The 24538-nt window shown below is 39.9% G+C and overlaps 2 protein-coding genes across 3 annotated transcripts in view; one reads left to right on the forward strand and one right to left on the reverse strand.

Moving 5' to 3' along the window:
- The window catches only part of CRB1 (crumbs cell polarity complex component 1), a 151611-nt gene that overhangs the window by 122591 nt on the left and 4482 nt on the right, over window positions 1-24538 (forward strand). The gene's annotated exons all lie outside the window — the stretch shown is intronic.
- The window catches only part of DENND1B (DENN domain containing 1B), a 247123-nt gene continuing 229193 nt past the window's right edge, over window positions 6609-24538 (reverse strand). For both annotated transcript variants that reach the window (XM_034778352.1, XM_034778353.1), the window contains 3 exons: window positions 16997-17085; window positions 15385-15601; window positions 6609-12574 (listed from right to left, as the gene is read on the reverse strand). In XM_034778352.1, coding sequence (XP_034634243.1) covers window positions 12017-12574; window positions 15385-15601; window positions 16997-17085 — 864 coding nt within the window. In that variant the 3' untranslated portion in view covers window positions 6609-12016. The remainder of the gene's footprint in view (window positions 12575-15384; window positions 15602-16996; window positions 17086-24538) is intronic.

Below are 24538 nucleotides of genomic sequence, written 5' to 3' on the forward strand. Positions count from 1 at the left end.
GGCCCAAAGAATCTAAAGATGGAGACCCAAAAGGAGAGCCCGCAAAGTCAGAAGCCATTCTTAAATGTTTTGGCCTATGACCTTGAGCTGTCCAGTGCTGATAGCAGCAGCACCCAGCATCCCTTTGAGCACTGGGAATTCAAGCAGTAGCACTAGTATTGGTGGAAGATCACTGTGCAGTCCCCCTACTCAGTGCAGCCATTATTTGGACCCCAATGGTTTTTATTTCCCTACCACCATAAGTGGGCTAGTCTTTATCCAGACAAACATGGAGACAAGGTCCTTGACCTGCAGAGCTTGCAGTCTAAACTGACAACACCTCTTCCTTCAATTCCCTCCGCTGGTTTCCCTTTGACCATCTTCAAAGCTCTGCAAAAGCACCCCAATCTACAGCATGGATCTGAGCCCTCCGTCATCTTCTCTGCTCTGCCAATGATGTTAAAGTCACCATGGTGTCCTCTTCCTCTCCCTCATCTCTGCCCCTTCTTCCATGCTGACCCCTACACTTGGAAGTACCTCCAGAGGATCAGCTGCCCATCAGTCCAAACCATTGCTAAAAACTTCTTCTGAGAGGCCCCAGGACACTGAACTATGTCAGCCTAATGCTTTCTCCTCCTCAGGAAACTGGAAGGAAGAAAAACAAAAACAACCAAAAAACTGACACCTTTCTCTGGATCTCCCAGCAACTTCTTGTTATCCGAGGCCTTGTCTACATGGGAAAGTTTTTTCAGCATAACTCGAGTTATGCATTACACCATTGTGGTTATACTAGTATTGCCCATTTTGGTATGAGACAGTCTCTTTTCTGTTAGCTCATATCTCTTGGGAAGGGGTTTAAGCTAAACCAAAAAAAAGCACTCTTATACCAGAATACAAGTGTCCACATGGAGAGGTTACACTGGTATAACTGATAACGCTTCCCCCTGCAGACAAGCCCTGTGTTTTGGGGGGAGGGTTGTTTAATACTGTAAGCTCTACAGGACAGGAGCCATCTTTAATTATGTCTTGCACAGCACTGAGCCCAGCAGCAGTACTTAACAAATAAGAACTGATAATATGGCAGAAAGGAAGGGATTTGCAATTTGCTGTGAAGTTTAGGGTTTCCTATAACCCTTGTTTTTATCATCTATTCACAGTTATTTGAGGCGAGAAGTAGGATGTATAGACCTCATGAAGGAAGCCAATGCAGCAATACCAATATACACCAGCTGAGAATCTGGCCCTTATACTACAAGAGGAAACTTAAAGGAGAGGGTGTTAAGTCAGTGATAGTCTGTATTTCAAATGCAGTCCCTTAATTTTACTTTTAGCACTAGCTCTTGTTTATATTTCATGCACAATTTGTAACAGGATTGACAACCTTCAGGGTTTTAAAGTTTAAGAAAGAAGTTGTCAGCATTTTTTCCTGACTGATGAAAAATCACAAACTCACTCCCCTTTGCTTTTACTGGATACCAACAAATCCACATCATAACTTGAGGCGTTGCTTATGTTTCTGTTGTTGTTAGGACTTGTCACATCAAATAAAAATCTAAATCCCTGCATTTGATAAAGTTACTTTTTCTTTTGTGATCACGAGGTTTCAGGCACTGGGTGTTCTGGAAAGAAAATGAAATGCTTTACCCGTGGTCCATGTATGGTTGCAGCAGCATTGCATATGAATGTGTTGCAATAGCAATGTTCTCCGCTGCTTATGGAGCACACACGATATGGTGGCCATTCATGAATAGCGATTTCATGACCTCCATACCTAAGCAAGCCCACAAAATGACAGAATTTTGAGTTAATTTTTTTCCTAATAAATCACACTTCTTGATAATGTACCAACCTGGCTATTACCTGGTGTGTCCCATCTGACTGTTTTACCAAAACACTCGGAAAATTTCTTCTTTACACAAATGTTTGACATAATTTTTCTTGACAGGATTAGAGTAGCCCTATAGTGCTGCTGCTTTAAAATTTGCCACTTGAATGTCACAAGATCAGGCTACTTCGCTATCTGCTGTATCCCCTGTACCTCTCTATACTTACTATAGGAAATAACTTCAGTAATTACAGCATTTGAAGTATTCAACTGCACCTACACTGTAAAGCAAATGGGCAAGCTGAAGCTGAAAGAAAACCAATGAATCAATTGTTAATTATATTAAGCTGTTTTCATACTTGGATGAGTACTTCGCTCTCTCACACTGCATCCAAGAAGCAACTGTCTGCTCATGGTGACAATGTCACTACAGTTCTGACAGGAGTAATTCAAGAGACAAGATGAGTGAGGTAATATCTTTCATTGGACTAATTTCTGTTGGTTAGAGAGACAAGCTTTCGAGCTCCACAGAGCTCTTCTTCAGGACTGGGAAAGGTACTCGGAGTGTCACAGCTAGATTGTCATCTGTCCAAGTTGTGATGCAAGAAAAGACAATGAAAATGAAAAAGATTTTGTTGTTGTAACCATAAGAGATGAATAAATGCATGTAACTTTTTAAAAAATGACTGAAGATTAACAATATTAACATTTATCTGGTGAGCTGTATGTTTTGTTGGAATAACACAACAAAGTGCTTTTGGCATTCTTTTCCAGTTCAGACAAAGGAATCATTGTTTAACTCACTGACCAGATTCTGCTGTGTGGCCATTTTGTGTCACTCTGCCTGTGTGGATTCTGGTTGTAATTCTACATGAACTGGCTCAGGGAGGTTAGATCCTAGGAGAGGCTGAGCCACAACTGTGAAAGCACCTCATGTTATGGTGTTTGGGGGACTGAGGGATTTTCTCTCATTGTGCTGTGTCCTGCCACATAGAAAGTGACTAATGGCTGGAAAGAGCTGCCGTTGCGGTCTTTACACTTTGTAGTGGGTAGTGTGCTCCCACTGGACTGGGTGGATTCAGAAGACTTGGGTTCTACTGGCTGTGCCAATGGCCTGCTATATGACCTTTGGCAAGTAACTTCACTTTTTAGTACCTCAGTTTCCCCATCTGCAAAATGGGGAAAATGTTTGCTTCCTTTGCAAATTGCTTCTTCTGTAAAATGCTTGGAGATCTACAGATGAAAAATGCCATATAAACACTGGTTATAATTGGCTGGAATTTTCAAAGGGGCCTAAGGGATTTTGGGCCCCAAATCCATTGGAATTCTATGAGATTCGTGCACCAAACAGCATTAGGTGCCTTAGAAAAGCCCAGCTCATTTCCCAAGAATCATTACATAAAGAATTATCATGTCTGCATCCCAAAGCAGGCAGCGTTCAGTTTGTCTGGGTAGTGCTACCATAACTGTGTATTTCCTGGGATTTCTTTAAGGTTGTGGTTGGCTTTTTGTTGTAACACTGATGTTTTTTAAGGTATGTCTGACAGAACTGAAACTGAACATTTTCTGGTTTTCCAGTATTTGAGGGGTCTGTGTAATGTAGTGGTCTGAACGTGGGGCTAGGAGGAACTTCTGAGATGTAATGCCTGCTTTGCTGCTGGCTCTCCCTATGTAGGCCTGATCAAATCACTTAACATTTCTGAGTCTAGCTTGGGGATAATGTGCATATGAACTGCCGATCTCCCAGGACATGGTGATAGTTAATAGTTATACACTTTGAAGATGCATTATATAAATGCTAATTATTAATAATAAACACTTGATTAACTTCTCCAAAATGGGTTGTGAAAAGCTCATAGTATAACATCACCATATTGTTTTAAACTACCCTTTTGATGGAAAAAGATCACATCCTTTTGCATAAGATATGTAAATCAGATCCATCAAAACCACATCCAACAAAAACCTGCACACCACACTCGCTTTGATTTTGGTAAATTTTATTGTATAACACAATGTGGGGCACTTTATGGTAATGTGGAGTTCACCAAAAACTTTGCACTGATATTATCACTTGGAAAAAACACAATTTATTGTACATATACAGTGTGCTACTGGTAGTAGTCTAAGGTCTGGTCTGTAATTCTGGAGATGACTTCATATGACTGTAGGCTAAAGTGTGCAACAGCACAGAGTAAAGTCCTAAATTTGGTGGAAATAAAAGCCAGTGACTGATCCTATTTATAAACATGTTAGAACACAGTGTTAACAATTTATTTAAATACCTCTGTGATTATTAAAAGGATCAATAAAAACATTACATCTCAAAACATCCTGGACTTCATGTTATTTCCTGTAAGTAATTAAAGATGTCCCTACTGGCCCATAAGAGCTTTATAAAGACTTTTTCCAAAGATGGATAAAAAAAGCTCTGAAAAAAGTTTAGGAATAATGCCAGGATAGGTTATTACTCTTTGTTCAATGCTGATGCTTTTTCCTGCTCTCTTTCAGACACAGATTAAAAAAAAACAGTTATTTCCTTGAACAAATGAAACATTTTTACTTATCTTCTCCTGAACAAAATGGTGAATTAACACAATATATGCTTCTTTGTGTGTTGCATCCAAAACTAACTATTCCACAGTGCTTTATCGCCTCATTCAAGTAAATTAATTTAAACCAGTTCTCGACAGAAGCTTTAAGGTTAAAACAAAATGTACATCAATACATAATTTAATTTACAAAAAATTAAAAGGTACTGGCAACAATTGATTTAAGCAATGATTTATCACAATTAGGGCTGTCACAAACTAGATTCTGGATATACATACAGTAACCACCATAAATTATTATCTAGCATTGATTATATTGAGAATAGATGCTTAACTTGTTAAAAAAAATCAAATGATAAACTAAGCATCAGAAGTTCTAAATGTATAAACAGAAATGACTCCCACTATGTTCTTGTAACATACTGTGAGTAGAATATAGACATTATTACTTTTGCTTTTTTGTTTATTAATCATTGCTGAAACCAGGTTTATTATAGTACAATAACATGACAAACACAATCATTTCCAGTCACATTTGGAGATGCACATTTGCCAGGTGACAATGTACTGTTTATATTTTTATCATACAACGATATTAGAATGCTACATGTAATTTTATACAGTTCCAAAAATATGATCTCAAGGATCTGCTTGAAGAGCAGATGTGCATATTTGCTGGAACTAAATTACTTTTAAAAAAAAGGAAAAATATTGCACAAAATCCAGTAATTTTTTGAAAGTCAATACGTGTCCCTCCACATCCAAGTAGCTCCCTTATTTTAACAGAAACATAACAGCATTTTACACAATCAGAATCAAATATCAATTTACTTGAATTTCACTTCTGTTGTTCCAGGGCTAATACTGTTAGTGGATTCTAAATGTGAATCCTGTTAAAAGTGACCTAAGTAATGTACAAACTAGCTTCTGTTGAGCACATTTTACTGTAGTAAAACCTGGGATATAGTTCATAATTTGAACTTTTCATCTCAACTACAGCTGGGCAAAATTTTTCAACCTAAACTTGTTTTGGTGGAAAATGCAGATTCAGCGACATCAAAACATTTAATGAATTTGTGTAACTTCACCTAATTATTTTGGTTGAAACCCCCGGCCCTGCTAAAATCCCACAGGCTCACCTGACAGGTGGCAGATCCCTGTTCAAACCCGTTCTCCCACCTCCCAGGGGAGTACCCTAACCACTGCGCTATAAGTTACATGAGAGGTCCTTTTCCTCTGCTTCCTCTCATTGTTCTGTATAAGCCCATCTATGGGGGCCTGATTCAGTGGGCAGCCTTTGAGCATGCCTACTGGATTGGACCCCTCAGGCAAGTTCAACGCTGAAAGCTTGTTTTCTCCTGGTTTGTGTATCATTCTGGGGCTTACACAGGAAATAGGTGTCCGGTTGCCCATGGGAAGGAAGCACTGTGTGTGCTCAGAGGCAGAAACATGGGCTCCTAGGGAGTCCAGTGAGTTTAGGTGCCTACAGGGTTTCAGTGGGAATATTGGGCATAGCCGTGATCCCAAAACTGGAGACTTAGGCACCTAACTCCTTTTGGGCAGTCAGCCCATGGTGCCCTATGTGACAATAAGCATCTGCTAAGACAGAAACCCCTATGTAAACCCCTCAGAACTGCCATAGTCCTTGAAATAGTATTGACAGGGAGGATGGATGGCAAAGCTTCCATGGATCAGCAGTTGTGTAGACTCCTTGCTCCTAAATGGGCTACTAATGTAAGTTTTTATTACACAAAGGGACACATTTTCAAAAGGGCCTCAACCTAGAATCTAGTTTCCCTGCATGAAGTTTTGTTCCCTCAATCAATTACATGCACATAAAACAGATTATAGACATTTACTTACCAATATGATTTGAGGGTTGCACAACTGATTGTTCTGTAGAACTGAACCCACAATTAATTGTGGATGGAAAATTAGAAGCTATTTAACTGGTTTAAAATTTCTTTGCCTAGAAATATATAATTAACAATAACACGGGGTTAGGAAAAACTCATTCTACAGCCTGAAAGACATACAAACCCAAATTTTGAAATCTTAAAAAATTTAACAGTTAGGTAGGATTTCAAAGTTGCTCAGTGTTGCTCTAAGTCTGCTCCCACTTAAGTCAATGTTAAAATGCCCATTGACTTCCCTGAAAGCAGAGTCTAGCTAATGCTGAGACTTTGTGAAAATCCCACCTTTAGCCAATCAGTAATATCACTCTCAGAAATGCTATGTGACTGTGAAGGACAATTATTTCACAGCTTCTCAAACTACACTCTTCCTTCAAAACAAGGCTATACGTGACAATACCCCAAAACATGGCACTGTGACTGACACACTCTCCTCAATCATCTCCTGTACAGATCTCTCTCCGCATGCATAGTGGGAGGGTAGGGATTGGCATCCATGGTTCTGTCCATCCCTGGACTTCTGTGAAGAATTTTCACAGTATTGGGGATCTACACATGAAGAGATGAGAAGGCTATAATGGGGGCCACTGATCATCCTTCCCCCTATGTGGGATTTGATGAAAAGGCTTCATTGGAGTCATGCTGCAAAACAGTTGGCGTGAGACAAGGCCCAGGATTACAGAATACCCACTGAGAGCCACAGGTTCTGGGGGCTGAACCCTCTGCTCATGGGTTGAGGGGCCCGGCTGTATCACCCCAATGGAACAATACAGGGAAAAGTCAGAGAGGGGAATCCTGAAGAGTGTCTCTCCCTTCCCCTGATGCTCTCACGTTGTTTTTTTCTAAGCAGAATGGGGATATGGCTCACTTTATGGAGGCACGGTGCATAATCTATTAGAGATGAACCGAAGACCTGAAATTCAAGTCCCAGTGTAACTGACTAGGTCAGGACTTTGTCCCTAAGTATGGATAAGAGAGTGCAATGTTAAATCAAACAAAATCTCATATTTCCCTCATGGGGGGAAAATGGGAAGCTCATAAAGATACTGATTCAGCTAAAAAACAAGTGCCTCTACTGGAGTCCTGAGCAGCTTTTTACTGAACTGAGTTCAGCTCTCACCAGTAGATGGAGATTAATGCTGATGCTTTAGAAGGCATTAGGAGAATTCACACAGATGAGAATAGTTGAAAACTTGTAAAATCCTTGACATGGACAATTTTTCTTACCATCGGACTCTCTATGATAATCAAAATACTGTAGACATGGCCTACAGACAGACTGATACTGCACTAAGAACAGAGTAGAGCTGTGTTGGCTGGAGCTAGAGTTGCTACTCTATTTGATAAATTTGGCATGGTTAACTGGTTTTTTGATTGTTAATATGGAAGATGCCTGGTAATTTTGTATGTTTAAATAAGGCACCAATATTAGCCTTTCAAAAAGACCTTTGATATCAAGTGGTAAAGAATCTAAAAATGTGGCTAAATTTAAATTAATCAGACATAGACAACGAGGCTATATTTTAAGGTATGTAGGTTCAAAAAGAAGGAAGACACAATAGTCAAAATACTGTAAACATTCTACGAATCACATCAGCAATATGGGAAGGATTTGATATTAGTGTGGCAACCCTAACACATTCATGGCTATTGCAATCAAAAATAATTTAAAAAGTTGAATTTTAACAGCCATCTATTAACTTTCTATTTCTGCAATTTCACTTATCAGAGACATGAATATTACTTATAAAACAATAACCCATCAAGGCATCAATGTTGTACAATTCCCAAATCATTTTTTTCAGTGCTATACTCCTAATAATCATTAAAGGGACATTAGCAACCTGGTATGGCCTACAAATTCTCCTCCACTGAAGTGCCTAAGGGAGTCGAGTGCCCAACTCCTATCAAAAGTCAGTGAAAGCTGGTCCATTAGATGTTTTTGAAAACCCCATCCTTAAATCTCATGCTGCATTCCTGAAAGATGCTTTTATAGATTTAAAAGTAAACATGACTAGAATTTCTGATAACCTTATTTTTTCCTCCAAGACAGAAACTGATAATTCTCTAAGATATAAAAGCATTTAATATAACATCGTACAAATGTGCATAGTGCCTATTATCCTAGTATATTCCTGTCTTTTCACATTAGCTCATTCTGATTCCTCCTAGCCCTACCCAAGAATTCACTTCACCTACTGCGATATGGTGTGCACCCCACACCAGCCCTAATAGGGTGAATGAGGGCCTGAGACACTAATTAGGTCACCTGACATCACCTGAGAGAAGGAGGGCCAGGGTTAATTGAGAGGGAAGCCCAGCTTGGGGGAGGGCTGGGCCAGCACTAAAAAACCAAGAGGCTGAAAGCAGCAGGCAGCTTGCAGGTAAAGGAGTCCGCAGTTGCTCCCCTGGGAGGAGGGAGGTCTCCCGGAGCAAGGAGGAAGTCCAGGGCGAGAGTAAGCTCTGGGATCCTTTCCTGGTGTAAGGAGTCTGGCAAGAGGCTAGGAGGGTGAAGTAGCCACGGAAAGTACAGTAGGCTCCAGTAGTAAACCGAGAACCAGGAAAGAGAAGATACAGAGGCTTGGTAGGAAGGAGACTGGGGAAACAGTGCCAGGGAATGGGAATGAAGACCTGGATTGCTGGTTATAAAGTCCCTGAGCTGGAACCTGGTGTAACAGGTGGGTCCGGGTTCCCCTGGTATAGTGGCACAGAGCCAGAGGAGGGCTGAATGCATCTGGCAACAGCATTTGGGCAGTTGTCCTATTGGACTTTGTAAGTCCACCGGAAGGGGTGGACTAAATAGTAACCTAGCTGGAGGGCCAAGTTACTTGAAGAAGGGCTATTGCAGAGCAAGCAATGAGCAGCAAGGGGGCATGCGATGCAGCAAGAGCGACTTTCCCTGACCTATATACAAGGAGGCACACTACCAGAGAGTGGCAACCCTGTTAAACCTACAAAGGAGAGCAGGTTTCAGAGTAGCAGCCGTGTTAGTCTGTATCCGCAAAAAGAACAGGAGTACTTGTGGCACCTTAGAGACTAACAAATTTATTAGAGCATAAGCTTTCGTGGACTACAGCCCACTTCTTCGGATGCATAGGAAAGGAAAGCAGCCTTCTCAAGAGTGGGACTGTACACAGGACCACCACCCAACAGGAAAAGAATACTGTATTCAGTTGAATCTGGGAATTAAGGTTCGCAAAATGCAGTTACATAAATAAGAATCCAACTGAACATTTCATTTTTCTAGTGTTATCAGAGTAACAATCAAACGAGAAGTGCTAAGAGATTGCTAGGACTTTTCTTTTTCCCGTCTTATCCTAAATCCACCTAAAGGCACAGCATAACCTACTTGGGTACTGATTCAGGACCAACAAAGAAAAATGCCACTTCCAGATTCCCTGTACAACCTCCTGCAACATCTTGTGTTTTCCTTCGAGCTCCCCATTTAAACACTGTTCAGACCTGACACTTCCTATTTCTTGATATCTGATAACCCAGCTAAAATGTTTAATAGTTTATGGGTTAATAATAATTTTGGTCCTCAGTAACTCAAACACAGTTTTGCCAAGTGCCACTTTTTGGGATAACACAAATAAAGACTCCACTTGCATCTCAGATCCTATGGTGATCGGTACTACAGAAAACTCTAAGACAGATCAGGAGGCAAATCTTACCATCATCCTCAGCACCAATAAGCTGCTGAGGTCCTCTTCAGAAATATATACTGAACACACCTATAAAAACTTTCATGTTCTAATCAGCCAAGGACATTGTATTATGAATTGTGAGTCCACAACCCGACCCTTTCCCTTGCATGTAAAACGGGGCACTTTGGTGAAGGGGCCTTATACCATTACCCAGTCATGCGGCCCATCCTCACCAGTGGTGTTGCTAAAATCTGCCTCCCTGCTCCTTTTCACCCATCCGGAGTCTGTAGTTTGGGATACAAGACCTTCTTTTACAATGCCAGGGATGTTGCCAACAAAGTTATGTGAAATGACAAGATAGTATTAGACACTAGATCTCATGGGCAGAGCATCAGCCACCGCCCCCCAACCTCCCCAAAGGGATCACACACCAATTCCCTTGAGCCACCTGACATAACCAATTGCCTGATGCTCATGGTGATAAAACGGGAAAAGAAAAGCCAAATCGCATTAGCCAAGAGGAAACTTCCTTTGTAAACCCAAACGTGACAACTGGTGTTAACCTGTGCAGTGATCCACTACCAAAGTACTGCAGCCCAACCTGCCCCTAACCCCTGACTTCTTCAACTTGCTCTCCTTGGTCTGTGCTGAGGATACCACTAAGCCGTCCTTGCCGCAGAAGAAGATTCCTGCTGTTGGTGAGGAAGAGTGGGAGAGCATTCCTCGCAATGACAAATCCTGTTACTCCTTGCTTTGGGTTACACATGCCAATAGACAGTATTCAAAGTTGCCATTTTTGGCCTAGTGTGGTTCACCCCAGAATGTACTCGTTCTGATCCACAGAGGGTATGGGACAAAGAGGGGTGGACAAGGACAATGAATAGATGTGCTCCACTCAGGGAGGAATCTACTTTTTGAAATTTAAATACAGAAATATCCTTTAGGAATGCTACCTTCTCGAAGGAGGATAAACATTTATGCCTAAATATAGTACATGCAGCATCCATTTAATTCCCTTCCTTGTAATTGCAAAAAGATTCTCTGGTACATGAGAGTGGGGTATTTGCATTCTTAATTGCTGAACCAATTACTTTTGATGTCTAGTGTTATAAGTAATCTTCATTCACTGCTCTTTAAAATACTGCACAGCTCAACTAAACAAAACTCCAAAGAAGAAAAGCAATAATGTAATGTTTCTTTTAAAGGTGGCTTGTAAAAATCAAATGGTCATGTTCAGCAGTGGCACAAATTAATTTTAGTACAGAATTATTAAATTGTAGAAATTTAAAAAACAGCAATACAATCTATCAATTTCACGTACACTTTCCTTTCTGAAAATTCCTAGATGAAAACGTCTCCATTGAGACACTGGATAATATGTCTTTAAAGTGCCTTACTTGTAAACAGAAGTTAAGTAACTTCACATTGTAATTCAGCACTTCATAAGAGAAAAGTATGCACCGCCTTTTCAAGGTCTGGAAGACATGGCCACAATTTCTGTTTATAACAAGCTCCCTATTAGTCACAAGAGATCCTTTAGTTTAGAAAAGGTCTTTTTCCCCTTTGCTCAAGCAGATACCTGCCATGGAAAATCATTATTGCTCTTTTGAATGTTTGCAAGTCATCTTCTAAGATATTTAAACCTTTTCCCAAATGATTAAGGCAATTAAATCATTACAAACATCGATATTTGTAAGTTTCAGACAAATCTAAACTGTTTTTGTTCATTTCATGCCCAACAGGATTAATACAGTACCTTCAGTATCTGGATATATGCAAAGGCGATACACTTCCTGCTGCACAAAGGAACATTAGTAAGCACCATGCACCAGTTGTATATTTCACATACATACAAACTAGTACCTGATTTAAGAGTGCATTAGTATATTTAGTTCCATCTTGTGGACTTAAACACAGCCAAGAAATTAACTGAGAAACATATAAGCAGATGTCTAAATCCATGTACTAAACAAACAGAAGTATTTTAAAATGTAAAAGTAATTATTCCTTTGTGATCTTTTGGTTATCATGTATTTCGTGCACTCCTGAGTAGTCTCTCTTTAACCTCTCATGGAAGTAGTTTCTCCTCTCAAAGTTCCCTTACACTTTATTTCCACTGCTATTACTGGAGTAATTATCCTCTGAAATGTTTAAACTGTGGTGGAAAGCAGAGGTCATTTTACATAATGACACAACTTCATGAAGAAGCCCGCTTTCTTCTGGGGTTTCCTTTCCTTCATCCCCTTCTTTTTGCCAAGGAATTAGAATGGATGGATGTTGACAAAGGTTCACTGGGAGCTGATCCTCTGAGGTATTGCTTAGTGTTTCATTCGGTTTTATCTTCCTATGGAAGGAGTCATCTACTTGGGAAAATTCCAGAGAAGCAAGCTGTGCAACTGATCGTGTTGGAGAAGTTGACTTCACAAAATCTTTAGAGAAATCCACATGGTCAGCACTAAGGATTTTGTCACTATTTTCCTCCTGCAGCACAGAGACAGATTCCATCTGGTCACTAAAATCAACTTGCTTTCTTGGCGATGGAGGGAGCTGTTTCCCCTGGAGAACACTATCATCCTGACCAAGATTCCACTCCACTGGATCATTAGTACCACTACAGAGCAGAGCGAGGTTGCTCTCACTAGGTGCACTAGACTTGTTCTGAAACAAAGAACATGTGTTGTTATAGTTAATGTCACAAGAAGAACCCTGGCACTCGCGTCACTGAAAGAAAAATCCTGTGTTCATGAAAGGATATACATCTCCTGGATTTCCGTAGATATAGAACGGCATAGCAGGGAAACTGCAATGCAAACTTTTTGACACTGCCTCATCTCGACGTTTAAAGATCACCTCTAGGAATGACAAAGGAGTTCAGTCTCCATTGCCCATTCAACCTTGACCACACAGCTGTGCAGTAAACAAAGGTATAGCCTGTGTCAACTGCAATGGTGGTTTTGCATTATGAGATAAGAAATTGAGATTCAGACCCATGGCCACTGTTGGCAGTGTTGGTCCCAGGATATTAGAGAGACAAGTGGGTGAGGTAATATCTTGTATTGGACCAATTTCTGTTGGCGAAAGAGACAAGCTTTCAAACTCCACGGAGCTCTTCTCCAGGTTTGGGAAAGATATTCCCAAGGTCACTGCTAAATGCAAGGTGGAACAGGTTGTTTAGCTAAAGTAGTTAAAACACACTGTAAGACCTTTCAAGGTGAATTGGACAGTTAACTCGTCTCCAGTCATAGGACAAAAAAGGGGGGTTAGTGGGTTACAGATTGTTGTAATAAGCCATAAATCCAATGTTTTTATAAGACCAGGATTTTTAGTGTCTAGCATAGTTATGACTTTAAGATCCTGGGCTCATCTCTTGAAGTGCTGTGCAAGTTTCCTTTGAGGATGAGGACTGACAGGTCAGATATAGAGTGATCACTTTGTGAAAAGTGTTCGCCCCTGGGTGAATAGGGTGTTTTTGTCTTTTAACACTTTTCTGTGTGAGTGCATTCGAGAGCGTAGTGATTGCCTAGTTTCACCTCATAGTTGTTATTGAGCCATTTAGTGCATTGGATGAGGTACACTACATGTTGTGATAGGCATGTGTAGTACCCACAGATCTTGAAAGGTGTGTTGTGGAGGACATTGCTCATTGTAGCAGAAGAGATATGTCTACAGGTTTTGCATCTGTTGTTCTGGCAGGGTCTGGTGCTGCTTTGAATTGGTATGTCTGATCTCTGGGGAGCTTGCTTCTGATAATGAGGTTGAGGGGTTGTTTGAAGGCCAGAAGAGGGGGTTTGGGAAAGATTTCTTTTAGGATGTGGTCCCCATGGGTTGTAATTGTTTAATGATACTTCATGTGGGTTCCAGTGTGGAATGGTAGGTGACAACTAGAGGTGTGTGGTCAGAGGTTCCCCCTCTCCCCCGTACAGAAGCAGATTTTCCTGGGGTATAGCTACTTCCACATTGTATTTAGCTGTGACAGTCTGAGTACATTTCTCGGATCTGAAGAAGAGCTCTGTGTAAGCTCAAAAGCTTGTCTCTTTCACCAGCAGAAACTGATCCAATAAAAGATCACCTCACCCACCTTGTCTCACCCATAATCACTTGGATTTCTATTCTTCGTTTCAGTAATCAGTTACACACACATTTATTATACACCTCTACCCCGATATAACGCTGTCCTCGGGAGCCACAAAATCTTACCACGTTATAGGTGAAACCGCGTTATATTGAACTCGCTTTGATCCACCCGAGTGCGCAGCCCTGCCCCCCCTGGAGCACTGCTTTACCACGTTATATCCAAATTCGTGTTATGTCGGGTCATGTTATAATGGGGTAGAGGTGTACATGTTTTAGTTCACAAACAAAATGGACATTTTATTAATGCAATCCTTGTGTGGTGCTTATAACATCAATGGTGATATGGATTAGCATCAGAGTTAATTGTTCCAGCCAATGATCGCTAATATGGGAGTGCTTTTGACAACAGCAAATCTTAAGCACCAAAACACAGGAGTTGGAATTTACAGATACAAAAGTATTTTGACAGTGGCCACCAACACCAGGGAGCTGATTTGATGAAGATTTTAAAGATTCAAGCAGAAGCTCTGCTTTTGCCCTGGGTCCAATGGGACTGTGAACTGAATTAGGGCTGGTCCACACTGGGGCAGGGGATCGATATAGGAAACGCAACTTCAGCTATGAGAATAGCGTAGCTGAAGTCGAAGTTTCCTAGATCGAACTAAATTTACTTACTGCAGGTCCACGTGGCGCAGGCAAGCTCCCCCGTTGACAGCGCTTCCTCCTCTCGGCGAGCAGGAGTTCCGCAGTTGACGGGGGAGCGCTTCTGGGATCGATTTATCGCGTCCAGATGAGACATGATAAATCGATCCCAGAAGATCGATCTCTACCCGCCGAATCGGGCGGGTAGTGTGGACCTACCCTTAGAGGCCTCGAGTGGGCAGACCCATTTGCAGGATGGAGCCTTAAACTGCTACACTGAAAATGAAATGGTTTCTAAAGCAACGACTACTTGGATCCAACGACTTAAACAAGCTGGGAAACTGCCCCAGAGTGATATACTTACACCTACTTTCAATAGGGGAGACCAAATTAATATTAACAGCCTCTAGAACTATAACTGAGACCAATTCCTGCCCAGGGGATAGAGAGAGAGAACATAAGAAGCCTGTGCAGTAGGATTCCCAACTAGCCCTAGATGTGGTTACCGCTTCTAATGGCACACCATTGATAAGCTGGCTAGGAGTATACCCAAATCTTCAGCTGATGTGCATTCATACTGTGGCTATCAGCATGAGTTTGTTAGAAAAACATGCTTCTCTTTTTTGGAGCAGCAGCAAGGCACAGTTGTGACCATATGAACCATTCTTCTATAAACTGGCCATAACTGCAGCTTCCACTAGCTTCTATTCTAAATTAATGAGGTTGTTTTACACATGAAAAAGGTGACTAACCATAGCCTTATAATCAATATCGTCCGTTGATCTAAAGAAATCCAGGCTCTTTGCTCCTGAGAGCTTTCCTTGATCTGAACTGTGTGTGCTCAGCGAGTCCAAAATCTCTCCCAGCAAGTCCATTTCTCCTGTGTGATAAGACTTTACTCCTGTTTCACCAGAATCATCACTATCATAAAAATAAGCGGAGGCTTCCTCGCTGTCTTCAGACGATAACCTAAAAACAATAAACTTTCCATCAGCTAAAAACATAAAATATTTTATGATGTCAGAATGGCAACTTCTGTAAGTAAATAAGGATAGCTTATTCAGTGGCCATTTGAATTTGAAAGTGGACTTAACCTGGCGTTTGTTTCGACAATTTCATCTGCAAATAAGAACATGCAGACAGATGTAGGTGCAAGCAGGGAGTAGGTATCTACATGCCCCAGTAACATACAGGAACAAAAAAGGAGGCCAGGTCTTGTAAAGCAAGCATTAAGTAGTGATGGATTTATTTTATGCGTATCATTATGAAAATAATGTTCACAGAGTTCAAACAAACAGCCTTTTAGAATATGGTCTACATATTAACAGCATTTGACTGGAAAATGATAACACAGACACCATTAATAAACAAGGAGAAAAATCCACAACAGACTCCTGTGGGACCCCGCCAGATATATCCCGCCTGTTTGACAGTGAACCACTGATAACTACACTTTGAGTACAACAAGGAGTCTCATGGCACCTTAAAGACTAATAGATTTATTTGGGCATAAGCTTTCGTGGGTAAAAAAACCTCACTTCTTCAGATGCACATAATGTGGGGTTTTTATCCACATAAGCTTTCATGCATCTGAAGAAGTCAGGTTTTTTACCCACGAACGCTTATGCCCAAATAAATCGGTTAGTCTTTAAGGTGCCACCGGACTCCTTGTTGTTTTTGTGGATACAGACTAACACGGCTACCCCCTGATACTTTGAGTACAGTCTTTCAACCAGTTGTGAACTCCCCGTATAGTAATTTCATGAAGACCACACTTCCCTAGTCTGTTTATGAGAATGTTTATTCCCCATATACCTTACATTTGGGCAGAAAAATCCACAAAACTACCTATTATTCTCCTTCAAAAACTTCCTAAAAGCTCTACATTGCTGTGATGCCTTCAAAAGACTTGACAATGGTTAGGCTGCTTGTGTGCTGAGATCATTGACTTTCATTCTGACCAATATTGTCTCCTTGTTTTCTGGCACTACTCATCTATTTGTTTGTATCAGTCTGTTGTCTCTTGTCTTGCATGTAGATATAAGCTCTTTGGGAGAGGGACCATACTTTTGTTGAGTGTACAGTGCCAAGCACAAAGGGGTTCTAGTCCATGACTAGGGCTCCTTGGTGCTATAATAATACAAATAAATAATAGTAATAATATGCTGCCCCTGTTTCTCTGCTACTAAAAGTAGGATTTTATTTCCATATTAGACACTAGAACATGTAGCAATTTTTGGGTCAGGAGTCACACTGGCAAAATATTCACTCATGTGAACTCAACTGGTTTAAAAATCCATTTGTGGGACACACTGACATACATATAGTCTCTCTCTGTCTCTCTCACACACACAGGTTGCTTACTTGCTTGTTCTGTCCATTTCATCATCGTCATCGTCATCCAGTGCAGAATCATGATTGCTGACATTGGTAAGATGTTGGTTGAAACGCGTCTGGAGAGGAAAAATTAACATTGTGATCCTTCTTTATTTTCTTGCCTTTTGATCACTGTTCATTTGGGGTCTCACCACGCTCTACTCATTTATTTCAATGAGAGTAGAGGCCCTAGAAGAATTGAGCCCTTGATGGGGAGCATTATGTATTGATAAGGGAGGTCCTTTAGGGATTCTCAAAGGATGACCAAAAGAACTCAAACATCACCAATAAAAGAGTAAACAATGCAGTACATTTTTCTTTATGGACATAGATAGCCTAATAATTCATGTAAACCCTTTACACTAGTTGAAGAAGTTGAAGATGAAGAAGCTGCACTGAAAAGCACGGGCTATTTTTTCTTGCAAGTATCTTAGACAAATAACTGTGGTTCAGTGTCTCCAGACATAAACTTTAGAACTTCACACAAGTACAAGTGGATAACTGTATATGAGAAATTAAGTCATTTCTGGAATAGTGAATATTAAATGAAGCATGAGGCTCTTTATGTATCTTCTTTACCATGTAGAATGCAGAATTCTGTTGAAGTGTTTTACTCTACTTGAACAAATGTCTCAATTACCTTAATAAAAGCTCTGGGACAGAAATTTTGGTGACTTGTACAATGGAAAGGGCAGAAACCTGCCCCCAAATTTTATGCATCTTTAATACTTATGTGACAATTAACATACGCAGAAGAACCACAGAAAAGATCTTCACATATCAGAAAACTGACCATTGTGAAATGTGTGCGAAGTCAAAGTACCTATGTTAGCTAACTTAAAAAAAACAAAACAAACCAACCATACACTACTATAGAGAAGTGCTACTGCCAGAAATCTGTACACCATTATGGCAGGTGGTTCAGTGAATGTCTAAGCTTACAATGAGTCCCTATTGTTGAGAAAGTGTGGCCTTTTTCTCAAACTGCTTGGAAAAGCTCACTGAAGATTTCACTATGCCACCTAGTACAGATGCTGCCACAATGAACTAGAACATTGTTCTACATAAACACCAACACAGTGTATACAATACTTTTTCTTCTCCATGAGTGTCTCTGGGTATATACATTGCAGGTTACCACAAATATGTTTTTCTTCAAGACTGAATGACAAGAAATGTTTTAATTTATGCAGCTAAATTTTGTTGTACTTTTTTCATGGATCTTAGTCTTTTCCGCACTGCTTTACCACAGAGAGGAAACATATGGCCCTTAATGACTTACCAGTTGATAAGAATGTAAGAATGGGTCTGACCATACTGGGTCCATCTTCTAGCCTAATAACTTGTCTCCCAAAAGTGGCCAATGCCAGATGCTTCAAAGGGAATGAACAGAACAGGACAATCATCAAGAGATCCATTCCCTGTTGTTCAGTCCCAGCCTCTGGCAGTCAGAGGCTAGGGACACCCAAGAGCATGGGATTGCATCCCTGACCATCTCGGCTAACAGCCACTGAGGGACCTAACCTCCATGAATTTATCTAGTTATTTTAACCTAGTTATAGACTTGGCCTTCACAGCATCCCCTGGCAATGTGTTCCACAGACTGTGAATTACTGCCTTTTGTTTGTTTTAAGCCTGGGGCCTATTAACTTCATCGGGTGACTCCTGGATTTTGTGTTATGTGAAGGGGTAAATAACACTTCCCTATTCACTTTTCCCCCACACCATTCATGATTTTATACACCTTTATGATATCCCAACCCCATCATCTCTTTTCCAAGCTGAACAGTCTCAGTGTTCCAGACCTCTAATAATTTTTATTGCCCTCTCTGTACCCTTTTCTATTTCTAATATACCTTTTCTGAAAAGGTATTATTTATTACTGAGTTTTCTATTTTTAAGGGTGAAATCAGGCAAAGAACCCAGACTAAACTTTACAATGGAACCAATATTTGAGCGTGGAACAGAATACTGTACAGTCAATATCTAATGAAACAGTGGACAGCTGACTCGTCAGTGACTAATGCTACTGAAAGTATCTTTTGAAACATATCCTCTTTATGGCTAGCAGCAGTGACACTCAGTTGTCTAAACATTTATCTGTGTTTATCCATTAAAATACTTTGATTCCATAGTATTGGGAATGAATTAATTCTCAATGGAGATTCCCACTGATGTGTCAATTCCAGATAAATTTCTCATTTAATACAAATTAAGGCCTCAATTCTGCAAGTGGCTCTGGAGAGTCCAGTTCTGTAGACACATCAGATTTAGTTGTTGCAACCATAAATCATCTCAGTGATGAAACAAGAAGTCTTCAAGAGAAGAAGGGCTATTCCAAAATGAAGAATTCATTCCATTTTTTAAAAATGCTTACCAAAAATACAAATAAAAAAAGCAGCAGCAACAGGCTTTTTATATGGAAGTATTAATTCTATCAACAGAATAAAATCCCATGGGATTACACTGACTGGCTCCTAGAAACAAACAGTACAAATAGTTTCAAAGAGTGAATGCGTCAGGTTAAAAAAAGAAAAAAAAGGTATGTCTTTGGAAAACAGGAACTGAACAAGCTGATTAGAACTGGCATACGCCACAGGGCTTAACAGTTACCCTTGCCGGGGCTCTTTTGAGAGGTCTTCTGAAAGTATTACGGTTTGCCATTACTTTGCACATTAGTGGATACCAGCAGCAATAGTATAGTATACAAAGGCAGTGTAGGACACAACATATGCCGATGAAGTAAATAAAAATGAGAGACATTTCTGCCTTTCCCCTTGACTTTCACTCTCTCTTTGGAGATGGATTTTTGAATTTTTATGGGTGTGGTATTATAGGAGGAAATATTTTTTTTTTACATCCAATTGGTGAATGCTAACATAAATAAAATGAGATGTACATAAAAATATTTAAAATCTTGATTAAAAATTTAAAAGAAAGAAATATACTAAAGGCACATTTCCAGGACTAAACAAGCATATTCACAATCATTTAAGGTACCATGAAATAGCCACTGAGACAAAATACAACATATGTTTTTGAATAGATGACTTTCCTTTCAGAGTTGCAATAAAAATGACTAGGAGGGAGGAGTATGTCCAGACTGCTTTGCAAAAAAGAAAAAATCCTCTTAATAAATTCTAAATGGAGAGCCATAAATCTTTTTCAAAGCTCCACTAGATGAAGTGACATAGTATGTGCACCTGCAAAAGCTGTCAAAGTCATTTAAGAAAACCTTCCATTATTGATGAACCCTGCTGTTCGGAGTTATTTAAGCTTTTAATTTCTGTCTTTTCTGCATTTTGAAGTGTGCACACTTTTTATGCCATTTCATAAAAAAAGGGACAGACCTTTGTTTCCTTCCTGATCAGAGTTCTAATAAACAGACCTCTTAAATTCATTACCAGAAAAAAACAAGATTGTAACCCTCCTTTTTTGCTGCACCAAAACTTTATGAAGACTTAATAAAGTGTTGTCATAATTTGCTTTATAAAGCAAGTAAAACTTCCTACAATTACTAAACTCATATGGCACCTTCCAGTTGGTACTGTTTATATAATAAATTTAATAATAAAATCTTCATAAAATTTATATATATACATACACATATATATGTTTCATGCAGTCTAATTTTTTCTTATTTTGTTTATAAGAGTAAAGTGAAGGTTTCTCTGATAGATATCCTCACCTCTTCTGGCTCACATAAATAATTAACTATGTTATCTTTTCCTTCCTATCTGTGAAATATAGTGTAAGTTCCACAAAGAAACAATTTAAGAAATGATCAGTTGGTGGCCTTCATAAGCCACTTCATTGAACCACCCCGTCAAGCTTAACTGGCCTGTACAGAAGCTATGGGAAAGGAACAATTGTAGCCAGTGCGGGGATGAGTTCAGAGACCCATCTTCAACCCCCAGACGGCATCATGGTGCCTGATGATGTCACTATAGCATGGGCCAATTCACCTATCCTGGAGCCTCTAAGGAGCACTGGAATTGGTGGGCTGGTGACATATCTGTGATGCTGTTGCTTCTTCCCTACTGTCAAGACATGTTTCCTTTCATCATTAATGTATGTTATTTTAATAAGGTTATGACTGCTTAGCCATAATTTTCACAACTCTGTCTTCTCTGGTCTTTGCTTTTTTGGAAAACCTCCATCTTTACAAGGTTTGCTGACTAGAGGACTGAGGTGGATGCTGGCAATTGTGAATAAATCGAAGATTATAGCAGCAACTATAAATATGGACAGACCCAAATAAAATGAGGAAAGTTACAAAAGGAAAAAAGTTCTCTTACATATGATAGTGGTTTCATAAACTTGCTATGATGGCCCCAAAATCTCAAAAATGTAGGAGAAATACATAAATACTAAAGGATTTAAAAGTTAAATTGTTATATTTTTGATTGGGCATGAAAGCCAAATCTTTGAAATGTTAGTTTTTTTATCTAACACAGGAAGTTTGATAAGGCTACTGCCATTAATTGTCCTCAACATGAGAAACAAATAAGCCTTTGAAAAATGGCAGCTCAAATATAGTTTCACTTTTACTGACTATTCAATATATCAACATTTAAAGTTTTCAACTGTGTTTAAAATAAAATATGTGAAGTAAAGTTTCCTTCTGGTTTAAGATATGAAAGTTACTCATTTAATATGACAAAGCTAGATAAGGAAAACTCATCAGAAATTCTATTTCTCACAGTCCCCTCCTTCTCCCATCCTATCCAGCAACAAGAATTACAGACAGAAGCAAGGAGGCAAAAAATCAGTTAGTTCAGGGTACTATGTAAGCACTAATCCACACACTCCTTTCCAGTTAGGTACTTCCAGGCTATAGTAAAGGACAATGAGATCATAGGGAAAATACTTTTAGTTACACTCCTCAAGGGCAGACTAGAATGATGCAGGAAATGGGAGGAAAAGAGAAGACTATGACAAATGGGATTACAGTTGAGTAAATTTTCCCTTGTTCAGTGTTCCTCTTCCCCATTATACCAAGCAACCACATTTACAGACAAATGATGTCATAAGAAGTGAGCCACGGCAGTTACGCTTACTTGACAATTGTGCTCAGAGCACCTAATAGCCAATACATTTCAGTAGGCAAGGACTGATCCAACTGGAAATGGCAGATGCAGTTGGGAGGAGATGAACAAATGGCCATGTATCATGTACTTCTGCTCTGACAGTTTGGAACAGTCCACACTGGCCTCATACAAAATGGCATTTGGCTGTTTGCCCTGGACATAAATTAGTAGGATATAGTTCTTAATCTGCCAAAACCTTTTGCCACTTGTTACCATCACAAACAGGAAACTTCTAAAACTATGAGTGCAAGATAGAAAATGACTTCAAAACTGCAGAGAAATACTCTCTGCTGCAGCAAATACAGATAAGGATACAACCTAAGTAAACCAATAGGTTCGTTAACATACAACTCTGAATTAATCCCCAGAACAAACTCAGTGGGAAAGTCAGTGAACTGTCTGGTTTTGAAAGACGCAAACCACCGAAGGAGAAATAATCAGTGAGTTTAATTCCCCACTCTCTGTGGGATATCTTGACAGCAACTGAAATGCTACCTTAAGAGAACCTTACTTATAATTTCAGGGATAGGTCTCTCAAAGTTTGAATGTGGTTCCATGAACCACGGGAAATCTGAAAACTACTTGCTGGTATTTAGGAATCTGTGAGAGAAGGGAATAAAGAAGCTTTGGGCGATAATGATGAGAATCAATTTCTCTACTTTTAATGGGGCTATGAATAGCTCAGAAGGCTGAAGGATGGACCTGGAGAGAATCAATTTAAAGCAGTTGTAAAGGTCTTACAGACCTTTCTTGAAATCAGTCAGAATTAAAACAATACTAGACTGGGAGCTGTAGCCCAGATATTAACAAACCTCCTGAAAAACATGAGGACACAGGTTCCATTTCCAGGGATGATTACTGTTATAGTTAATAGAGGCTCATGCTAAACTAGTTCTCTGTGATGATGTCCTTCCCTTAAAGGTAAACTACTTACCCAAGTAGAGCAAGGAATTAAATAGAGAGAAGGATGTGTGCGCGCCAGGGAATGCAGGTGACAGGAGAGTGAAACTGGTATGTGTGTAGGGAAACACGGGGAGGAAGATGAAATTTGGAGATGCAGAGGTCAGGAGGTTGGGGAACCCAGGATGTACAATCTAGCTGTTTTGTGCTGCTCTGATGATACAAAACAGCTGTAAACCCAGCTTAAATGGCCAGAACACTCAGGTTGCTTTGCACTGCTCCTAAGTAGGGTGAAGCAGCCAGAACATATCAGTTAATCTGATCCTAAAATGTTAAAATAAAGAAAAATTGATTTCAGGTTGATACACCATATCTTCAAATCATTAGAAATATTACATGGTAACATTCTCTTTGGGATTTCTGTTAATAGTTCATATACAAAATTATTGCTGTTTTAAAAAAGGGGAAATTACCAGACCAAAAGCTATGTGAAAATAGAGCTAAGGTTAAGGGTACATATGAGTAATTTGGAGTAAAAGAGATTACAGGGATGTTGTAATGATTCCCAGAAAAGCATTATACATTCAGAGCCCCGAGCCAAAGAGACCCTGTCACCTCTGCTGGCTAGAATGTGGGAGGAGGAAGATAGCCTATCAGCACCAAGCTCCCTCCATGGGAGGGCATCAATCCCAGAGTGGGAATAACTCTTCCAGAAAGGTCATGAGAAGGGTCATTGCCATGAGAAGCTGGGCAACACCCTGATGGTGGGCATAGATTTCATCCAGTATACATAAGCCCAAATTGGGAAGCATGGAGGCTCTGAAAACAAAGAGGGCTGATATGCTGGTAGTTTTGGCATTGATAATATTACCAACCCCAAACATACAAAAGTCATGATTTTTGGGGCCGAATGCTTGCAATTGGCTTAAAAATCACGAGGGTTGTTTTTTTACCAAAATAATTGATGTTGGATTCTTTTTATTTCCCTTCTGATTTTTGAAGCCTGCTGAGGCTTCACGTTTTCACACAACCATGAGGACTAGAAACTTTTTAAAAAATGAAAACTGAGATTCCATGAGCTGAGGCTTTAGGAACAGACCCAAATAAGACTTGCAATAAAACCAGAAGAGTTGGCAATATTGCATCAGCTGCAACCCTGTCACACAGACCTACAGGCTCTGTTAGAGCCTATCCGGATGAGGAACTCTCAGACTGACTGTGCAATCTAAGAAGCTAATCTATGTTGCGGGGAAATGGAGTTCAGCCTTAGGTGTGATTCCAACATCATCTCAGTTCAGAGTCCATGATCAGAAGATTTAATCATGAGGAGGAAATCTTCCTGCTAGTTCCATTTACATTTATCCCTTCCAGCTGCCAACTCTACTAGCTGTAAGGTCTCGACAGGAAAGGATTTTTCCTGTTGCTCTTCTTCTCCCTGCTTTTTCCATCAGCCAAACTCATTGTCCTATACCTGAATCACTTCTTTTTTCATTGCTTCCCTCTAACGTACAGGAGGTTAGAGACCAGACAGAAGGGGAGC

Source organism: Trachemys scripta, chromosome 8, assembly GCF_013100865.1.
Source record: "Trachemys scripta elegans isolate TJP31775 chromosome 8, CAS_Tse_1.0, whole genome shotgun sequence".
NCBI lineage: Eukaryota > Metazoa > Chordata > Testudines > Emydidae > Trachemys > Trachemys scripta.